Consider the following 16953-nt stretch of genomic DNA (forward strand, 5'->3'; position numbering starts at 1 on the left):
TGGTACTTCCAGTAAAATGTGCATTGTGAAGTTTAATAAACATAATATTTAATCATTAAAACATTTAGCAATATAGTAACAACTAGATAAAATACTGACAGACTCTTAACAGAGTCAAAACACAAACTACAAAACAACTTTTACTACTGGTTTAAAAACCCATGTAAGACCCAGTACAGGTTATTTTACACAGTCATGAGTTCTCTGAAATCTTAAAAGTGAAATGAGCCCATCCACTGTGCGATACGAGTTTCTATTTGCAAGATACACGGCGTTGAATCCAATGAGAGGTGCCAATGTAGATGAGACCAACTAGCTTTGACTGGTATCAATTTGAGCCTACAGTAGGTGGCTTGGGTATAACATTGCTATCTTTTGGGATAATAATGAAAAAATCTCAAAGTAAATACAGATGGAGCCACGCCAAATAGCCGCAACCGTGTGAATGGCGTACGGCTGCCCTATGCACGCCGTAATCCCCCCTCCTTTTCCTTCGAGAAAGGCGTGTCAAGATTTCACAGTAAACACGCCCATTCAAGCCCTATTTATGCATTTACCTGGTTCCACCACTAGATGGCGCTTCGTTCTCAAGGACACGTTAACACAAGCCAGCAATTTAGCTGCGCTGAGTGGCAATCACGTGATTTTAACAACCCGCCCCCACCCCCACCGAACTGACGCTGCCAAACTGCACTAGAGATGAAGATGGCGGCATAATGGACTATTCGCGGTAAGCGGTGTTTTCATTTATAAAATTTGTTTGGGATTAGTTTACAGTTTATTTCCCAGTTTAGTTTTTTATCGGCCGTTTTGAAAATCACTGGCAGCACCAGCAGCGGTCAGATGTAACTTTAGATAAGTTAATGATCTGTTTACCAAGTCTGGAGTTAACATTACAGCTTACTGTCAGTGTCAAAAACTCACAATGCCACTCCTCTTTAACTAAAAAAGACACTAAAGCTTCGAAAATACTATTTATGTCCCTATTACAAAAGCTTCACTAACGGTTTAAGAGTGTTTGTGCTCTATAAAAATGCCTTTAGAATCTGACCGCGTGTTGTCTGGATAAATTCAGCATTTATTTATTCTTTGGGTAAGAGTTAATCTGCAGGTTATTTCTGTGAATATAATGTGATGCAGTTCATGAAGGACACAAGCTGAGGATAGATGTACAGGAGCGCGTGAGCTAAACGTTTATAACCAGGTGACTTGGCGCGGTAGCGCGAGCGCTTAGTTACCGAGCTGGATAAAAACTCTGAAGTGTTTATCAGTTAAGGGGGAGGTGTGTGTGGGGAGGTGTGTGTGTGTGTGAGGAGGCGTGGGGGGCTTCAGTACTCGGGAAGTTATAGTTTGGCTTCAGAGATGAACTAATATATACGAGTGTTATATCGCTTAACTTAATTTGTATGAAAAGCGCATTAAGTAAATTCTCGGTTAATTTAATGCAGACGATAATACAGACAGATCGGGGTTAACACTAACAAAGTTCAATGGTTAAAGTTAGCACAGTTTATTTACATTCCAGAATTCCCCAAAACAGTATTTTACACACTCTGTGGTGTAGGTTTACTAATATCTTTTATATTTATTACAACTAGATATTCTGTAAAGTTTATTTATCTTTGTCTTCACTAAATTCTCCTGTTGTCTTTAATCAGAGCTCTGCTGTGGAGGATTGGGGGGTCAGACGGATGACGGTTGGCCTTTTGGAGCTACTGGAGGAGCCTGAACAAGCTGCTGAGGGAGCTGTAGGAGGGATGACGTCACAGTGCAACAGCTTACTTTCGTTACTAGACTATTTTGTCTGCAAGTGAAATACATCGATGCGTTAATAATTTACACCACGATAACATTACTGCAGAAGGATCTAGAGACGTGACTTTGAGACGTTCACAGTATATTCGAACCGTAGACAGTGTATATATATATTTTTTAATGTTCAAATTAACGTTTCAGAGTTGTCATCTGTTTACAGCGTAGGCTGATTTCGTGATTGAGACCCATGGGTTACATTGAAATAATTTTTATTAGTAGTAGTAAGCCAGGCTTTAGTAACCTTGGATAAATCACAATATAAGCCCTCTCTCGCGCACGCGCTCTCTCTCTTTCTCTCTCACACACAGAGTGGACTTTTCATGCTTCAAGCGGCTGTTTGACGTGGCTCCCACTGTATGACCCCACAGCAAACCCGCTCTTGTTTCGTGAGTAAAAAGTCAGGGTGTGCCTCTTTTAGGTGAAATAGCAAAAATAGACACTTCTGTGTAATTTACCCCCTGTAGGGGTAGCTCAGTGGTTAGGGTATTTTATTACTGATTAGATAATCCCAAGTTCAAACCCCAACAACACCAAGTTGCCACTGTTGGGCCCTTGATCAAGGCATCAACCCTTAACTGCTTACATGGATAAGGACATAAAATTACTCTGTCAGTAACTCATAGAATTATTATTCTAAATGAGACCATAATTGTGACTGCAGCCCTAAGTATGTGGTAACCGTGCTCCTTTTACTTTGGATAAACCATTACCATCGAGAAAAAAAAACCAAACTTTAAACAGATGTGAGAGATGGGTCTAACCCATGCATTTAAATTACATTTACTTTAGATCACATAAATTCACAGCTGAGTTATAATAACATATCCTGAACCCAGCGAACAGAGGCTGAGTGAATGTGGTGCGGACTCTGTGGAGGAGACTCATCGTGTCAGAGATGCTGATAAAGGCCAGAGTTCCTGCACTGTGATCCACATACACTCCTATCCTGGATGGTGATGGACCTGGGAGCTTAGTCTGAATGTTGTTGTGCCAGAAAGATACAGAAGTAGGATAACATTGCAGATTCCAGGACTTACTGTTGTATCCAAAATCACACTCTTTACTCTCTCCTTTCCTCCTGATCTCTTTATATGAGACTGATACGTCCACACCCATACCCTTACACTCTACCTCCCAGTAACAGCGTCCACACACACTCTCTCGACACAACACCTGAAGCGAGGAGTCAAACCTCTCTGGATGCTGACAGTATTGCTGTGCTTCCTTAACCCGTGTCACTGCTCTGCTCCTCTCAGACAGAATGAGCTGATCGTGTGCTGTGTTGGGATCCAGAGTCAGATAACGAAAATCTAAAGCGATAAAATGTCCACAGGTTAGATGTTAATCACAAGGTTTATAATAAAGTGCCTTGAAACCTTAAAAGTCAATACAATGACATTTTAAAAGTGCTCTTTTGCCTTCATTTTAGTGCTTTTCTTGAGACTGATTCTGTCTTTAATAATAGTTCCATTGAGGTGTATTTTATTTTTTAAAAAGGCGGGTAGCAGGGGGTGTAAGAAGGAAGTAACTTGGAGTTAAACATTAGGAGGTTAAGCTCTCCAACCATATAGGGATGTATGAGGTCCACCTTTTTTGCAAATAGGCTGTTTTTATAGAATAAAATCACTGTCAAAAATAATCATGCGTAAAAAATAAATAAATAATATAATTCTGTTTTTTGTCCGAGTTTGATTCCAAAATCTACGTACTAGCGTACAGGTACGAGATTTTGTGGATGGGGTGCATGCGCCTAATCGATTCCTTTTCCCTCTGATAGTAATGCCTGTGTGTGGCCTTGATGAGGTATATTTGATAGTGGTGTAACACACTACATTCGTGGGTGTAATTTCTCAATTCGTCCGTGTAACAGAGGAGTTGTAAAAACGAGTTTTGTGTCTGTAAACGGTCATATATTTCGGAGTTGTACTGTAACAAACACAAAATCTCGTATCTGTAAGATTTCATGGCTGTAGATTTTGGAATCCAACTCGGACAAAACACAGAATTACACAGAAATCCTTTTTTTCGCACAATTATTTTTGACAGCGATTTTATTCCATAGTTTCACGTTAATTTTAAGATGAAGAGACAAACCAAAACAACATGCTCTGCATATACCAACTAGTGCAGCTGAATAACATTAAATCATTTTTATTGTATAAAAGCACTAACATTTAAATTTTATTCTTTGCTTGCCAATTAGAGTAAATTAAAAAAGCCCATCGTGTTGGGGAGATGGGGGGATTAGACCTGGCCAGTCTTGATTATTAATTATTGTTACAACCCCCTGTAATTAGGCCTATGGGGGTAATATTTCACAGGTATGGGTCATTTATAAACCATTTGTGTTCTTGTTAAGACAATATCTTTCAACTTGTGCTATGTGTGTGTTTGTGTGTGTGTGTGTGTGTGTGTGTGTGTTTTGCTTTTGTGCTTTTGAATGTGTTTTATACGTACACTGCAGAAAATCTTCTCTTTTTGGTTTTGAGAGTACACCCGTCTGAACTGCAGCTGTGGAGACACAGAGACAAAATAAAGACTAAAAAATAAAATAAAACATTTAGAGCCTCAACCAAGATACTGACAAAAACTTTCCTATCACTGTGCAGCGTTATAAGATTATAAGAATCAGTATCTTTAAAATAAACACAACACTTTAATGTGTTAATAACATAATGTGTCTTTTAAATTTCTGCTAGACTTAATGGGGAAAATGTAGGGTTGTGGCTGCTGTTGAGCTAAGATCAGTTTTTTACTCTTTACTGTTGGATTTTATTTTTTTACTTGACCTCATTTATATAGCATACTTATAAAATTCCTTTAATGATAGTAGAATTAATCTCAATTTGATGTAACTTCCCAGGTTAATATTCATATATGGTTGTTAAGGTAGTCTTATTTCTGCTGATTTCTCGACTTCTTATTTCTGCCTGTACGTGATGTCAAACATAAGATTTTAGCTTAACAGGTTCTCTTACCACGTGGATTAATTTTGTTGAATTCTTCCTCAAAGATTTCTTCAATTCGTTTTCTCAGATCTGAAAGAGATTTCTGCACTCCATCAAATGAGAGATGTTGATTGACAGTAAAGCTGGGTGAGTCCTCACATCCAGGAGAAACACAGAGAGACGGGAAACTCTACAGAGAGGAAACACATCATAGAGAAGGAGAAAAGTGTAGGAGAGGAACGAATGAATCTCAGACTGAATCAGACCAAAGACACACTTGTGATCTCAGACAGGAACATTTATTGTTGCTGTAATGAGATTTTAGGAGGAAACTTTGTGAGGAACAGCGCCCTCTGTAGATCAGACAGTGAGTGTTACCTGGAGGAAGTGGACATCATCTTCTGTTTGTGAAAGCTTCTTCATCTCAGTGACTCTCCTCTTAAGATCAGCAATCTCTTTCTCCAGTGGCTTCAGGAGTCGTTCAGCTCGACTCAGTTCAGCTTTCTCCTGAGCTCTGATCTTCTCTGTCACCTCCGAGCGCTTTTTCTCCATAAGGCTGATCAGCTCAGTAAAGATCTTCTCATTGTCATCTACTGCTGCTCGTGCACGCATCTGTTAGGACACACACACACACACACACACACACACACAGAGAGGGGGGGGGGGGGTACCTTTAAGTTTGATAACTTTCTTTTTCTTGGAAAAGAGGAGAAGAGAAAGTAGGATAGTGTTTTTAAGGAAATCTCTTTTCTTACTTTAATTGAGTCAACAGACTGTTTCAGCTTCTGCATCCTTTCCATCTTCGTTTGTATCCTCTGCTGGAATTGCAATTGCATTTCCTCTAGCTCAGGCTGAGATCAAATAAAATATTTTTAATTGTTCCTGTATCAAAAGCTCAGTGTGTCAATATTATTAGCATTTAAAAATCTTAAATAATTCTTTTGATTGTGTAACGCAGCTTTGTGACAATGACAGTTGTTAAAAGTGCTATACAAATAAATTTAAATTGAATTTAATTTAATAAAAAAAAAAGAAACTTATTCTACAAACTGTAGGTTAATAGTAAATTATGGTTGCAGGTTAAGGCATACTTTATTAATTAATTAATTAATTAATTTGTTTATTTATTCATTTTAAACCTGATTCCTGTAACAATATGACTACTGATATAGTACATTACAGTACATTAAGGTAGCCCAGAAGTCTCCAAAATCCAATTACATTCATACAAAAAATCTTAGCGTTTACCTGCATGAATAGTGAAACAAATGATATTTGTATGAAAGACCACACATAAAGCTGTGTTCTTTTTTTCCCTTCCTAATGAACTTATTTACTAGACATCTCCATCTTACGTTCCTTTATTACTGACAAAGGTTCGACATACTGTAACTCTCCCCTAACCACATCACATGTAAACCGTTATGCTCATACTGTACTATACATTTTCCTAACTGAAGTTTATAATATAAAGATGTCTAAAATAAAATGTATTAGCGTAACAATTCAGAGTTTCTAAAAAATTTACATATTATAAACAAGCAACAAGCTTTAACACACTTTAGTGGTAAAACACTGTTACAATGTTGCTGGGCTTGGCTGTTTAAAGTGCACTGACAGGTCAGACCTGTTTCACACTTCTTTATAAAAAGCCCTGTGTGTTCTAATAAAATAATAAATAAAAGCCCTCCACATTGAATGACTGAATAGAAATTATATTAGAACTCCTGTATTATTTGCATACAATTACTTAAATAAAAGTATAATGACAATAAGTTCTCACCTGTTGTTTACTTCTTTCTGCTTCAGCTAAAACTCTATCATGATCTTTATGTTCTCCCATCATACACATGTAACAGATGAAGCTTTGGTCAGTACGACAGTAGATGTCGATCAGTTTGTTATGCTGAGAGCAGAATTTCTCTTGGAGCTCACAGGCTTCCATTAATTTGTGCCTCTTAAAGGCAGGAGACTGAAGATGAGGTTTAAGATGGTGTTCACAATAGGAGGTCTTACAGTCCTCACAGGACTTGACAGCTTTGCGTTTTCTCCCGGTGCAGGAATCACACTCCACATCTCCAGGTCCAGCGTAACGATCATCAGGAGAAGCAGTGTGGTCATTAAAAAAACCATCCATTTCCATGCACTAACACACCGAGAGTAAGAGAAAGAAAGCACACGAATGAGAGAGCTGGAAAGAGAAAGAGGAACTGTCAGGTAAGTTTCGTTTCCTTGAAGGAGCTTAGTTAATGTGGCTGGAAAATTATAGGAAGTGCAGGTGTGGCTAGTAGTTCAGGGATTGAAGAACTAACATATTCAAACATATGCAAATGTAGGCCTGAAAGGTTATTTACAGCTAAAAAGAGTAAAATATTGCCCCTATTAATTTATTATTTTAATTTTAAGTAAAAAGGTAACGTTTGGAAACTACTAGGCTGAGAATTGGGCGTGGACACTAGTAGAGTGTAAGTGTTCAGCATGTGATGAGTAAGTTCAGGTGTACACGCGAAAGAGAGTGCTCCTGGTTTAAAAGTGTTTTCATATAATTATTTTACAGAAATAAATGTGTTGCCCAAGTACGAGCACAGTCTCATTCTTAAAAGTGTAACAAAAAGAAAAATACAGTTTAAAGTACTTATTTTTCATTAACACTATCAATTAATAACAAAAACTGAAGTTTCTTACCTGCTCCAAATTTTTTGTTGACCACTTGACCAAACTGTTAGGCCTAGTCAATTCTTTTTATCTTTATTTGTTTGGTAAGTTTATATTTCTTCATAGATCTGCGAGCTGGGAGCCTGGAAACTAAAAGTCTCTTTCTGACACTTTGAGCTTGCAACAACTCCTTGAATTCCCCGCAGCTCTTTGTCCAATATCTTGCCAGTTTTTTTGCTTGAGTATGTTTGGGCATGTCAGGGAACTTGTTTGTTCTATGAATTAATTAAATCCTTAAAAAAATGCCAAAGAAATTTCCTGTTAGAACATTTTTCTCATATAAAATGTGGCATAATTTTACAGTTTTGGCCAACAATGTACATATTAATAAATTTATAAAGTGATGTCATTGCTGCATACCTTTTATCTTTGGTCATTTTTTTCTTTCCTTAATTTGTTTTAAACTAATTATAATTTAATTTAAACCAACACCTAATGGCTTTGAGTTTTTTTTTATTTTTTTTTATTCCATGTCCTCAGGACATTACCCACCTCTCCCCAATTAAGAGAGAAGATTAAACCCCTGCATCTTGGGGATGTGTATGTAGACTGGTTATATATAATTCTAAACGATTTCACACAAAACAGAAACATTAATTATGCCAGTAAAACTATACAGTACAGTTTATATTTACAGCTTATGAATGAACTGTGGTTTATTTTGTAGCAATTTGTAATATAAAAGTGTTTGATACATTATGCCATGTGTTTAAAAAGGTTATACTTAAAATAATAAGTAAAGTACCTGTAACTCTAATAGCTCCATAAGCACAACACTTGAGTTCATCACATTCTCCTCTTCTGTACAGGGAAATGATCAGGGTCCTTAAAGTAATCAGACATGGGGCGCATTTAAAGCTAACTTAAGCTAACCTGTATATCCTACACCATCTTATACATGCATTTAAAATGTCACCATAAGATGCACATACAATTACAGGAGATGCTCTCAATCTTAATAACGTTAGTATTTAATATTATCTTACAGGTCGCTCGCAGGCTCTCTGCTGGACCAGACTCCACATTGTCCAGTTCAGGTGATAAAGGTAGATGGTGTCGTGAGACACTGAATACTATTTATTTTTATTATTATTTATCTTTTCGTATTCCTCACTTCAGTATCACACCATGTGTTGTGTATGGCTTGAGCCACACTCTGTTCAGCTCTTCAGCATTGCTTAATATTGCTGCATGGATACTTACGTAAATATCTACATTTTTATGTATAGTGTCCGATTGTCTTTAGACGGATGTTTTCCGTCTGCCTGAATTTTGAGCAAACACTGTACTTCAGCATACTGTAACTTCACAGAGATTCTTTAGCAGCCACATTTGTTTGGTTACGAAATCAAACAGTAATTGTGTCATTTCCTGTTTTGAGTATGAGTGTGTACACATGTCCCACCTACATTGCTTGGGAATGCATTAATCATTCAAGTGTGTTGTAGTGTAGTAATGTTTAAAGGGATGATTAACACACTGTCCCCCCCACACACTGTGTACACTATCAGTTTAACATTCAACACTCTGTGCTCTGAGTTTGTCACCTCATCACTTTGTAAATGTGCAGTTTGGTGCAAATTCACTTTAACATACTGAACATTTACAAGTACACACTACACAATTGCACCTTAAGCATGATCCTATAAGAAACATGGACTAAAAACATCTCTGTATGTTTAATTTTATTAGGAATGTCAGTAGGTATGAATTTGTATGATTTGCTAATTAGACTCAACCCTATCTTCCTGCTTTTCCAAACATCTGGCTATATTTTACCTACGTTTTCTAAGTTATATTAGGATTTTGGTCATAAACACTTTAATTAACTATGCCCTGTTGTTGCACAACGTCAAAGCAATAAATGTAGAAACTTTATAGGTATTAGAAAATTTATTAAGAATAAAGCTCCTCACCAAGCATTTTAACTTTAATTCAATTTTGTAATACCTAATTACACAATGAACACTTAAAAAGTATTGGTTGGGTATGTGTAATGGCTGATTTCTCTTTTAAAGCCTCAGCAAAGGTGGATAAAAACACAATACATCATAATGCATCAGGATGACTGACTTCACTTGATAATTTTTTTTAAATCATTAATTATACATGCAGTAACACATCCAAGGAATTTTCTAGATGTAATCTAGAAAACAAAAAAGATTCAACCACCATCAGTAGTACAGAAAGACACAGCATTTATGATTTATTATTTCTCAAGAAAAAGTATTTTTCCAAAGCCAAAACAGAATTTTAGAGACATTGTGCACATTTTCAATCAGTATAAAAAATTAAATATGACATCTAATTTTTAATTTCAATATGCACTTTTATTTACATTTTATTTATACTAAGTATGATTAATGATGATGATGATGATAAAAGAAAAACAGTCACTGTACTGCTGCTTCCAGTGAAGTCTGCATGTTTTTATTATACTGTACATTATACATTACAGTACTGTATGTTTTATATACATTTTTATGCATCAAAACTTTTTGCAAAACAGTGACCACAGTGACGACTACACTGTGTGCACAACTGTTAGGCAAGTTGTATTTTTTATGATTGATCTAATTATTACAACTACAGAATATTAATCAACCCAAAATATTAATAAACCTCAAACCTGAATATTTAAGGAAGTAAAAGTAATTTCTTAGGAGACTATTCATGTGTGGCAACTATTAGAATTACTATACAACTAAATGAATGAATAAAAATTTCCTATATCATGTTTATTTTTATATATAAAAAAAGTAAGAAAAATAAACAAATACCTAAAAATTTGCAAATAAACATATTTGGCATGGAAAAAAAATATTGACCAATATAGCCACCCTTCTTTTCAATAACAGTCATAAGCCTTCCATTAATGAAGTTTTTTATTTTTTTTTACTTGTTGTGCAGCAGCATCCACAGCCTCCCATTTATCAGAGAGGTGTACTGTTTATCCTCATCGTAAATCTCCCATTTTAAAAGGGCCCACAAGTTTTCAATAGGGTAAAGGTCAGGTGAGGAAGGGGGCCATGTCATTTTTCTTTTATCTTTAAGGCCTTTACTGGCTAGGCATGCAGTGAATTACTTTAATGCATGCGAGGGGGTATTTCTTGGCCCAGTCCTAATGTTACAACTTATGTGTCTTGTTCTGTGGTGGTCGGGTTTCAGCCTTCCTTACCTGGCCATGTCTCTGAGCACTGAACACTTCTGGGTACGATAGGTACGTTGCAGTTCTGGAATATGACAGCACTGGAGGATAATGGGTTCCTGGTAGCTTCACTTTTAATTCTTCTCAAATCTTTCGCAGTTAATTTGTGTCTTTTTTTTCACAACATGTTACTTGCAACCCTGTTGACTATTTGCAACGTTTGATGATTTTGTGATCACACCCCAATATCTTAGCAATTTAAAGAGTGCTGCATCCCTCTTAAGACTTTTTACCTTTTTTTTTTTTTTTTACTTTTCAGAATCAATTAAATCTCTTCTTTTGGTCCATTTTGCCTGAGGAAGCCAACACCCTCCCTCATTACAGATATACACATCATCTGATATGTTTAAATTTAATAAGCATTCGAGTTTACACAGATTGGAGTTAGAAAATATGCATAAAAATTATGATTTGGTCAAAATACTTACTTGCCTAATAATTGTGCATACATACGTTTTGACAGAATCACAACAGAAACTACAAAACCACATTTACTTCTGCGTTAAAGTAAAGAAGTGAGACCCAGAACGTTATTTTACGCATGTCGTGATCAGTGATGTTCGATCAGTGGATTAAGCATAACACGGCTATCCTTTAAGGCAATAATGAGAAGATTTTGATGGATACATGACACCACAGCAAACCCCCTATTGTTTTAGAGGTAAAAATCAGTGTGTGTTTTGTTTGAGTTTTGTTTTATGGATCTTTTTTAGGTGGAATAGCAAAAAAATGACTTGACATTTCATCTAAATAATGAAAAAGAAATTGCAAAGCATTACCTTTCATTCAAGACCAAGATTATTACTATATCTGAAGGGGTTTTAAAGTAAGAAGGTTTTTTCAACATGTTGTACAGTATTGGTATACAAATTTTACTTTTGAGGTCTCCAATTGATGCTATAAAAAATACTATTTTTATTTTCATTCATTCATTTTTAATACCGCTTATCCTGTACAGGGTTGCTGGGGGCATGGCGCCTTTGAGCTGAGACAGGGTGCCAATCTATCACAGACACACAATCTCACACGTTCATTCACTCACTACATGTAGCTTGGGAACGCCAGTTAGTCTAGTCTGCATGTCTTTGGACTCCCCAAGCAGGGGCAGAACATGCAAACTCCATGCACACAGACCCCGAGGCAAGAAACAAAATATAAATTAAAATTTTTATTTGTCACGTACACAGTCATACACAGTACGATATGCAGTGAAATTTTTCGACTGCCAGTGACCTTAAAATAAAAGCTTAAACATAAGAAATAAATGAGTTATGACCAATAAATCTGACCAAACCTGACTTTATGTACAGTAAAAGAAAAAAATCTATTGTATATATATTTTTATATGATCAGTTTAGAGGTGTATGAGTGAGACAGATATAAAATACTTCATTCTAGCTTCTGTTACTCTGTGTCAGTAATTCATACAATTATTATTTTAAATGAGACCATGATGATAAATAGTGCAAAGAATGTGGGAACTGTGCTCTTTTTACTTACTGGTTATACCATTTCTTTTTTTTTTTAAATTAAAAAGAAGTGACATTTAACAGGTTAAATCTAGGTTTAAGTCTTCTTCATTTACATGGAAGATGAATCGTCACTATCTTCGACATTTAATTTTGGATCACATAAACTTATATTTGAGTAAAAATAACGTATCCTGAACCCAGCGTACAGAGGCTGAGTGAATGTGGTGTGGACACTGTGGAGGAGACTCATCGTGTCAGAGACGCTGTAGAAGGACAGAGTTCCTGCACTGTGATCCACATACACTCCTATACTGAACAGTGATCCTTGTGAAACAGTGAGTTTTATTTCAGTGTTGTCATGCCAGAAAGATAGAGACTTAAGATAACACTGCAGATTCCAGGAATGACTGTTGCGTCCAAACACACACTCGTCACCCTCTCCTTTCCTGCTGATATTTTTATATGAGACTGATACGTCCACACCCATACCCTTATACTCTACCTCCCAGTAACAGCGTCCACACACACTCTCTCGACACAACACCTGAAGCGAGGAGTCAAACCTCTCTGGATGCTGACAGTATTGTTGTGCTTCCTTAACCCGTGTCACTGCTCTGCTCCTCTCAGACAGAATGAGCTGGTCATGTGCTGTGTTGGGATCCAGAGTCAGATAACGAAAATCTAAAGCGATAAAATGTTCACAGGCTAGATATTAATCACAAGGTTTATAATAAAGTGCCTTGAAACCTTAAAAGTCACCACAATGACATTTTAAAGATGCTTCTTGGCCTTCATTTTAGTGCTTTTTTTAAAACTTTTCTTAAAAATTCTGTTTTTTGTCCGAGTTGGATTCCAAAATCTACGGCCACAAAAGCGTACAGGTACGAGATTTTGTGGATGGGGTGCATGCGCCTAATCAATTCCTTTTCCCTCTGATAGTAATGCCTGTGCATGTGACCTTGATGAGGTATATTTGATAGTGGTGTAACACAGTACATTCGTGGGTGTAATTTTGTAATTCGTCCGTGTAACAGAGGAGTTGTACAGTACAAATGAGTTTTGTGTCTGTAAACGGTCGTATGTTTTAGAATTGTACTGTAACAAACACACAAAATCTCGTATCTGTAAGATTTCATGACTGTAGATTTTGGAATCCAACTCGGACAAAACACAGAATTACACAGAAATCCTTTTTTTCGCACAATTATTTTTGACAGCAATTTTATTTCATAGTTTCACATTAATTTTGAAGAGACAAACCAAAACAACATGCTCTGCATATACCAACTAGTGCAGCTGAATAACATTAAATCATTCTTATTGTATAAAAGCACTAACATTTAAATTTTATTCTTTGCTTGCCTATTAGAGTGAATCAAAAAAGCCAATCGTGTTGGGGAGATGGGGGGATTAGACCTGGCCAGTCTTGATTATTAATTATTGTTACAACCCCCTATAATTAGGCCTATGGGGGTAATATTTCACAGGTATGGGTCATTTATAAACCATTTGTGTTCTTGTTAAGACAATATCTTTCAACTGGTGCTATGTGTGTGTTTGTGTGTGTGTGTGTGTGTGTGTGTGTGTGTGTGTGTGTGTGTGTGTGTTTTGCTTTTGTGCTTTTGTATGTGTTTTATACGTACACTGCAGAAAATCTTCTCTTTTTGGTTTTGAGAGTACACCCGTCTGAACTGCAGCTGTGGAGACACAGAGACAAAATGAAGACTGAAAAATAAAAGAAAACATTTAGAGCCTCAACCAAGATACTGACAAAAACTTTCCTATCACTGTGCAGCGTTATAAGATTATAAGAATCAGTATCTTTAAAATAAACACAACACTTTAATGTGTTAATAACATATTGTGTCTTTTAAATTTCTGCTAGACTTAATGGGGAAAATGTAGGGTTGTGGCTGCTGTTGAGCTAAGATCAGTTTTTTACTCTTTACTGTTGGATTTTATTTATTTTTTTTACTTGACCTCATTTATATAGCATATTTATAAAATTCCTTTAATGATAGTAAAATTAATCTCAATTTGATGTAACTTCCCAGGTTAATATTCATATATGGTTGTTAAGGTAGTCTTATTTCTGCTGATTTCTCGACTTCTTATTTCTGCCTGTACGTGATGTCAAACACAAGATTTTAGCTTAACAGGTTCTCTTACCACGTGGATTAATTTTGTTGAATTCCTCCTCAAAGATTTCTTCAATTCGTTTTTTCAGATCTGAGAGAGATTTTTGCACTCCATCAAATGTGAGATGTTGATTGACAGTGAAGCTGGGTGAGTCCTCACATCCAGGAGAAACACAGAGAGACGGGAAACTCTACAGAGAGGAAACTCATCATAGAGAAGGAGAAAAGTGTAGGAGAGGAACGAATGAATCTCAGACTGAATCAGACCAAAGACACACTTGTGATCTCAGACAGGAACATTTATTGTTGCTGTAATGAGCTTTTAGGAGGAAACTTTGTGAGGAACAGCGCCCTCTGTAGATCAGACAGTGAGTGTTACCTGGAGGAAGTGGACATGATCTTCTGTTTGTGAAAGCTTCTTTATCTCAGTGAGTCTTCTCTGAAGATCAGCAATCTCCTGCTCCAGTTGCTCCAGGAGTCGTTCAGCTCGACTCAGTTCAGCTTTCTCCTGAGCTCTGATCTTCTCCGTCACCTCCGAGCGCTTTTTCTCCATAGAGCTGATCAGCTCAGTAAAGATCCTCTCATTGTCATCTACTGCTGCCTGTGCACGCATCTGTTAGGACACACACACACACACACACACACATAGAGAGAGAGAGAAAGAGAGAAAGGGAGGGTCCTTTAAGCTTGATAACTTTCGTTTTCTTGGAAAAGAGGCGAAGAGAGAGGAGGAGAGTGTTTTTAAGGAAATCTCTTTTCTTACTTTAATTGAGTCAACAGACTGTTTCAGCTTCTGCATCCTTTCAATCTTCGTTTGTATCCTCTGCTGGAATTGCAATTGCATTTCCTCTAGCTCAGGCTGAGATCAAATAAAATATTTTTAATTGTTCCTGTATCAATTGCTCAGTGTGTCAATATTATTAGCATTTAAAAATCTTAAATAATTCTTTTGATTGTGTAACGCAGCTTTGTGACAATGACAGTTGTTAAAAGCGCTATACAAATAAATTTGAATTGAATAGAAAAAAAAACTTATTTCACAAATTGTAGGTTAATAATAAATGATGATTGCAAGCTAAGGCATGCTTTATTTATTTATTCATTTTAAACCTGATTCCTGTAACAATACGACTACTGATATAGTATATTACAGTACATTAAGGTAGCCCAGAAGTTTCCACAATCCAATTACATGCATACATACACAAATCTTAGCATTTACCTGCATGAATAGTAAAACAAATGATATTTGTATGAAAGATCACACGTGTTCTTCTTTTTTTCCCTTCCTAATGAACTTATTTACTACACATCTCCATCTTTCGTTCCTTTATTACTGACAAAGGTTCGGCATACTGTAACTCTCCCCTAACCACATCACATGTAAATCGTTATGCTCATAGTGTACTATACATTTTCCTAATATAATAAAATAAATTGTTATGCGTAACAATTCAGAGTTTCTAATGAAAATCCACCTATTATAAACAAGCAACAAGCTTTAACACACTTCAAGTGGTGTTCACTTTAGTGGTAAAACACTGTTACAATGTTGCTGGACTTGGCTGTGGCAGGTCAGACCTGCTTTACACTTCTTTATAAAAAGCCCTGTGTTCTAATAAAATAATAAATAAAAGCCCTCCACAACGAATGACTGAATAGAAATTATATTAGAACTCTAATATTGTTTTAATATAACTCTGCATTTTTTGCATACATTTACTTAAATAAAAGTACAATAACAATTAGTTCTTACCTGTTTTTTACTTCTTTCTCCTTCAGCTACAACTGTATTATGGCCTTTATGTTCTTCTATCGCACATATAGGACAAATGAAGCTTCGGTCAGTACGACAGTAGATCTCGATCAGTTTGTCATGCTTAGGACAGATCTTCTCTTGGAGCTCACAGGCTTTCATTTATTTGTGCTTCTTCAATTTAGGAGACTGATAGTGAGGTTTAAGATGATCTTTACAATAGGAGGTCTGACACACCAGGCAGGACTTAACCGCTTTGCGTTTTCTCCCGTTGCAGTAATCACACTCCACATCTCCAGGTCCAGTGTAACGATCAGCGAGAGAAGCAGTGTGGTCACCCAGACGCTGATTACTCGAAATACCAGCCATTTCCATGCACTAACACACCGAGAGTAAGAGAAAGAAATAAAGTAAGAAAGAAAGAAAGCACACGAATGAGAGAGGTGGAAAGAGAAAGCGGAACTGTCAGGTAAGTTCCGTTTTCTTCAAGGTTTTTTGTTCTTCAGTAAAAAAAAAAAAAAAAAAAAAGGAGCAATGATTGCATTATCCTGTTTATATACTCAGCAAAAAAAGAAACGTCCTCTGACTTTCAAATGTTTTTACTTTCAGTAAACTTAACGCGTAAATATTTGTATTAACACTAAAAGAGTCAACACCATAAGACATGTTTCACAATGTGTCCCTAAATGCCAGTCAGTATCTGGTGTGGCCACCAGCTGCTTGAAGTACTGCAGTGCATCTCCTCCTCATGGACTGCCTATTGCGGACAGTCTGAGCACTGATGGAGGGATTGTGTGTTCCTGGTGTGACTCGGGCAGTTGTTGTGGCCATCCTGTACCTGTCACGCAGGTGTGATATTCGGATGTACCCATCCTGTGCGGGTGTTGTTACACGTGGTTTT

General features: G+C 36.6%; 2 protein-coding genes across 3 annotated transcripts; both read right to left on the minus strand.

Annotated features, from left to right (window-relative positions):
- Positions 1 to 2301: 2301 nt before the first annotated feature.
- LOC128533500 (tripartite motif-containing protein 16-like) lies at positions 2302 to 6916 on the minus strand. 2 transcript variants are annotated; one of them, XM_053507776.1, is made up of 6 exons: positions 6547 to 6916; positions 5519 to 5614; positions 5142 to 5375; positions 4794 to 4953; positions 4273 to 4326; positions 2302 to 3125 (listed from the first exon to the last, which is right to left on the minus strand). In XM_053507776.1, the coding sequence occupies exons 1-6, from the start codon at positions 6904 to 6906 to the stop codon at positions 2596 to 2598; spliced, it is 1434 nt and encodes a 477-aa protein (XP_053363751.1). In that variant the 5' UTR covers positions 6907 to 6916; the 3' UTR covers positions 2302 to 2595. The 2 variants fall into 2 exon arrangements, with proteins under 2 accessions (XP_053363751.1, XP_053363752.1); XM_053507777.1 differs by lacking the exon at positions 6547 to 6916 and adding an exon at positions 6012 to 6071.
- A 4104-nt stretch (positions 6917 to 11020) lies between these two features.
- LOC128532865 (tripartite motif-containing protein 16-like) lies at positions 11021 to 16496 on the minus strand. Its single transcript, XM_053506981.1, has 6 exons — positions 16053 to 16496; positions 15060 to 15155; positions 14676 to 14909; positions 14328 to 14487; positions 13802 to 13855; positions 11021 to 12839 (listed from the first exon to the last, which is right to left on the minus strand). The coding sequence occupies exons 1-6, from the start codon at positions 16212 to 16214 to the stop codon at positions 12268 to 12270; spliced, it is 1278 nt and encodes a 425-aa protein (XP_053362956.1). The 5' UTR covers positions 16215 to 16496; the 3' UTR covers positions 11021 to 12267.
- Between the last annotated feature and the right edge of the window lie 457 nt (positions 16497 to 16953).

The sequence above is a fragment of the Clarias gariepinus genome, chromosome 11 (assembly GCF_024256425.1).
Source record: "Clarias gariepinus isolate MV-2021 ecotype Netherlands chromosome 11, CGAR_prim_01v2, whole genome shotgun sequence".
In the NCBI taxonomy this organism is placed as follows: Eukaryota; Metazoa; Chordata; class Actinopteri; order Siluriformes; family Clariidae; genus Clarias; species Clarias gariepinus.

What these genes read in the sequence shown, in the direction of transcription:
- LOC128533500 (XM_053507776.1), bottom strand. Translation starts at nt 6,906, where the DNA reads ATGGAAATGGATGGTTTTTTTAATGACCACACTGCTTCTCCTGATGAT. An exon ending in ATGATGTCCACTTCCTCCAG is followed by an intron (nt 4,954 to 5,141) that starts GTAACACTCACT and finishes TCCTCTCTGTAG; the next exon opens with AGTTTCCCGTCTCTCTGTGT. An exon ending in CAACAAAATTAATCCACGTG is followed by an intron (nt 4,327 to 4,793) that starts GTAAGAGAACCT and finishes GTGTCTCCACAG; the next exon opens with CTGCAGTTCAGACGGGTGTA.
- LOC128532865 (XM_053506981.1), bottom strand. Translation starts at nt 16,214, where the DNA reads ATGAAAGCCTGTGAGCTCCAAGAGAAGATCTGTCCTAAGCATGACAAA. An exon ending in AGTCTGTTGACTCAATTAAA is followed by an intron (nt 14,910 to 15,059) that starts GTAAGAAAAGAG and finishes GTGTCCTAACAG; the next exon opens with ATGCGTGCACAGGCAGCAGT. An exon ending in CAACAAAATTAATCCACGTG is followed by an intron (nt 13,856 to 14,327) that starts GTAAGAGAACCT and finishes GTGTCTCCACAG; the next exon opens with CTGCAGTTCAGACGGGTGTA.